General features: G+C 47.9%; 1 protein-coding gene across 1 annotated transcript in view; it reads right to left on the bottom strand.

Moving 5' to 3' along the window:
- Positions 1 to 3,150: 3,150 nt before the first annotated feature.
- Positions 3,151 to 4,429, bottom strand: part of LYSMD4 (LysM, putative peptidoglycan-binding, domain containing 4) — a 4,966-nt gene continuing 3,687 nt past the window's right edge. Inside the window, 2 exon segments of the mRNA XM_010295550.1 lie at positions 3,151 to 3,238; positions 3,240 to 3,787. Coding sequence (XP_010293852.1) covers positions 3,151 to 3,238; positions 3,240 to 3,787 — 636 coding nt within the window.

The raw sequence follows: 4,429 nt of genomic DNA, 5'->3' as shown, positions 1-4,429 counted from the left end.
ACTTAAAGGACACTAATGCGTCAGAAACTTGTGAATTACTGTGCGCACAAGAAATACATAGTAAATAAGGAACATAATAACTCCTAACAATTGATCATGGGAAGAAGTTAAATTAGAATGTGAAAGAAAGACTTAACAAATGTAAACGTCTAAATCTTTAAAGTAGAAACTTTCTTCACTTTGCTGTGCAAGAGAACACTGCTTTGCTATATTTAAAATGGCTTTTTTAAAAGAGATTTATGTATTTGGTAAATGTTTGTAGTCAACAGTTCACAAAGAAGCTGTTCACGGTTTAATGATGATAAGCCGTTTGGCGGCACAAGCTGGACTTTGTTGCCATCCTTGAGACGAATCTTTTAAGAAAAAAAATAAGTTAATCTCAATTTTTTCCCTGAATGTGTTGTTTTTTCTTCAATATACAATAAATATTCTAGTGAACTTTTTATCAAATGGTTAAGAAAATGCTAGAGGTTGTTGTAAAATATTTGTATCCTGCATTCACTAAAGTAAAGATACTGGCTTTTACTGTGTACTCCAGCCTCTCTCGTGTTTGCGGACTTTCTGCATCTGGCTTTCTGCATCTTTGCCCCCTCTCCAGCTCTCTGGAATAGCCTTCAGCTTCGGTTTTGAAGTATTGGTTTTGAACTGCAGTATTGGTTTTGAACTGCAGTATTGGTTTTGAACTGCAGCGCTGATGATGGGGGTTTGGGGCTATGTGTACCCGTTACTGCATTCAGATTATAGAACTGATGCTCTGCAAGACAAGACCCTTACAGAAACCAGCCAAAAGCCCTGGGTAGGCTCAGACTGGCGACCGGCTTCCCTCTGCCCCTCTCCGCTCTGCGCCAGGCAGGCAGATGGGGCCGGGGAGCCGGGGTGGCCGCACCAGGCAGCTCTGCCCGTTTCCCATCGCTGCAGTTCTGCATCTGGAAACCAGCAGCAAGGAAACGGCACCACTGCCAAGCTCGTGCAGCGGGAGCAGGCTCTGCGAGACGGTTCTTTTGCCTGAGAAAAGCCCTGTTGGAGAAGGGCATTTCTGAGTTCTTGCGCTCTCCGGGGTCAGGTGGAGATGGGGCATGGCCCTCCAGGCTGGGGAAGGCGCTCGGCTGTGCGATGCAGCGTAGCTGAGTTGTAGTGACCAAAAACCAGAAGCGCAAGCCCTCCGGGGTGGGTGGTACCCCTTTATTTAAAAATGTAATAATCCCCCCAGAACAAAGAGAGAGACATTTCCTTCACAGAAGAAAAATACAATTTTTTTTCCAGTATAGGATACTGTAGAGTCCTTGTTTACAAAATGGGATTCCCTCAGGCTTTCCTGGGCACTTTTTTTGACAGGTGCAGGAAACAAAGGTTATTGTTATAACATCATTATAACATCACATGGTTCCACTCACTTGGTGCGGGGTTCCCCATGTTGCTGGGAAGCCTCAGCCCCATCTGCGTCCCCGCCAGACACTGTCAGCCTGCTCCTTGCCAGGCCGAGGCTGCATCCCTACAAGAGGAGCCTGCGCTGCTGCTCCTGCCCAGCTTCACTGGAGCTGTAAGCAGCAGCGTCTGCTAAGGCTTTAAAAAAAAAAACCCCAACAAAACCCCCACAAAAACCAAACCAGCCCCTCCAGTGACGTACCGCTGCGGTGGGCAGGGTCAGCATCGCCCACTGCAAGGCAGCACTGGCAGAACGATCCTGCGCTTTTTCTGTCTGGAAATTCGGCAAAGGGGGCTGGAGGGGCCAGCGCAGGGCGAGGAGGGGAGGGCAGCGAATGATGGCAGCTGCCAGCTCAGGGCAGGAGACGAGCCGAGGCCCCTGCAAGCAGGCCAGGAAAGGGCCCAGACCCTTCCTGAAAGCTGACAGAATGGCCAGTGACCTTACATCATACATGTTTACTGCTTCCCCTCAATCCCCTTGGGCTTTTGTGCAACTGTGCTGCAAAACTCCTTAGTGTTTGGTTGTAGGAGTTTACCTCTGCCCCCAGCCCCTGAATCTGCTGAATTAAATGTCTGAGGCAAATTCTTCTCTGCGGCAAAGCTCCCCAAAGCCTCATCTTCTGCTCACTCCTAGCACGTAGTGTTTACTGACTCATCCTCAGGCGTTCCAGCATCTCAGGACACCACCAGCCTCCAGCGCTTCACTGCTCTTTCCTACGTACTCAGAAGGTTTTCAATGCAAACCTCAGCAGCTCACAGAAAGGTTTAACACGCAGCAGCCTCTCAGTGCCCACCCTGCAGAGGATTCACCCTTCTCTCCTTGGCTGCCTACTTTCCTGGACCTTGCAACTTAAATGCGACGTGGCAATACTCTCACATGAAGACTACAAACAAGGAAACCCCCATTCATGACTAAAATTGGGTGTTTGAGATGCACCATGATGGATTTTTTTTTTTTTTTTAAAGTAACGTAACACTGGCTGGACCTCCTCCCACCAAATGAGCCTTTGAGAAGCGCGTACTACATACCACAGGCCTAATGCTACCCTCAGTCCTCCTCCAAGACTCTGCTGAAGCACTGGCTCTGGACAAGCAGTACCCTGGCCAAAGCACAGAGTCTGTGATGAGCTCCACCTGCAGAGACACTGGATTTCAAGAGAAATACCTGAAGGATGTCATCAAGGAGAAGAGGTCTGGGCTCACCCTTCCAAGCGTGCGCCTGAAGCATCCTAATAAACACAGCTGCAACATTTGCTCAAAGGGATGGAAAAGCAAGGTGCCACCAGCATCCTCGTGCTGTGGCACACCTAGCTTAACATACTAGAAATCATCATTTTAGGGTTAAGTGTGCCAAGGTCTGCAAGAGATAAAAATGACAATTCAGAGAAAAAGAAGAGTCCCCGCTTCTACTCTAAGCAAAAAGTGTTTTCTTAAAATGTAGACAACCCCCAACTTTCCCATGACGTTAATACTGCACTCTATCTCAGCAGCAAAGGAGTCGCTGCTTAGGCAAGGCATTAAGAAACACCTGAAGCAACCACGATGCGCAAGTTGCTACAACATACTTTGCTTCAGCAGAGTTCACAAATGTTAAGCCAGCTGCCTGATGATCCTTACAAGCAACAAAGCCTCCTTATTCTTTCATAAACACCACATCACCTCACTTTCAGTCAAGTTCAGCACTACAACATCAGATGCTTAAAAAAATAAAAATAATCTGCATTGTTATCCCCCTGAAGGCATTCGAGTCAGAGTCACTGGTGTACAGGCTGCAGCACTGGGAGGAGAGGCTGTATTTGGCTGCCTCTCTTCAGGATTTTTTTCCTATAACTGAGCTTTGTGGTAATTTCCCTTCCAATCCATCTGTTGAAATATTTGAGGTTAGTGTTGTGTTGGAGGTATGGGCCACCAGGCCTTGTGTTTTAAAATAGATTATATAAAATACTGGCAGGACAATTCCTATCAGGAGCATAATAAAAACTGCATTCCACCACTGGATTCCACAGTCCGCACCATTGCTGGTCTCCTGCTTCCCTGACTCGGGCAGCGGCCTCTCCAGCGTGTCCACACAATACTCTGCGTTTAGCTGGACCTCTGCCTGCACCGCATCCTGAATGCTCTTGTCAATCCCCTTGAAGTAGTCGCTCAAATGTCTGCTGTCAGCAGAGCTGCCCGCAGCCTCATCAGGCTCCGGTAAGTCCACGAGCGTCAGGCCGGTCTGGGAGGGTGCCGTCAGGAGCGGCCTTAGTTCTCGGCCGTTCTCCGTTAACAGCCCATGAGTCTTCACGGGGATCTTGATGGACTTCAGCGCATACAAGTCCTGCTCCCGGATGAAGTTGTTGACGCGCTTGATATCCGCAACCTACAGAATCCAAAAAGGACATGGATGTTAGTGCAGGACAATGCAGCCTCTTACCAGTACTGAGGAGGAAGTAGCTACAAAACTGGTGTGAAAGCAGCAGCCAGAAAATAAAAGCAAGCCCTGGCTGCAAGCAGCTTCGTGTTTTGCAGAGATTTCCCAGCTGTTCAGGGATGCTCCAGGTCCTGCAGGATAGAGATGGTCCCCATCAAACCAGTCTGTAGCCTCCTCTAAGTGCTCCTCTATCTCTCACATGTTGTGTTTTGCTTAATACTGTTTTTCCTTCCTTTTGCTTTCTTTATCCTTCTCTCACTTACTTTCTAATCCAAATTAAGGCAAGAAGAGTTTTTATAACAGACCATTTTAAAAAATAGTTTTCATACCTTAAACAATGCATAAGTGTTTAAGGTGAGAGGACAATGTCAGTACAGGCAGGCAGGCAAAACCCTCCCCCTGCTCAGAAAGCCGTTTCAGAGTGAACAGAGCTCCATCTCTGGAGCATACTACAGTTTTGAAAGCAAGATCACAGCCTGGAAGAGAGCCGGCAAGCATCTCTCCCATGCAGACACAAGCACCCTTTGCTCATGTTTCCAAGCACCGCCCCTCTTCTGCACGACCACAGCTCCATACAGCTCATTTCTCCAG

Source organism: Phaethon lepturus, unplaced genomic scaffold, assembly GCF_000687285.1.
Source record: "Phaethon lepturus isolate BGI_N335 unplaced genomic scaffold, ASM68728v1 scaffold311, whole genome shotgun sequence".
Classification (NCBI taxonomy): domain Eukaryota; kingdom Metazoa; phylum Chordata; class Aves; order Phaethontiformes; family Phaethontidae; genus Phaethon; species Phaethon lepturus.
Note: the sequence above shows the minus strand (reverse complement) of the source record. Positions and strands in the feature narration are given on the sequence as shown.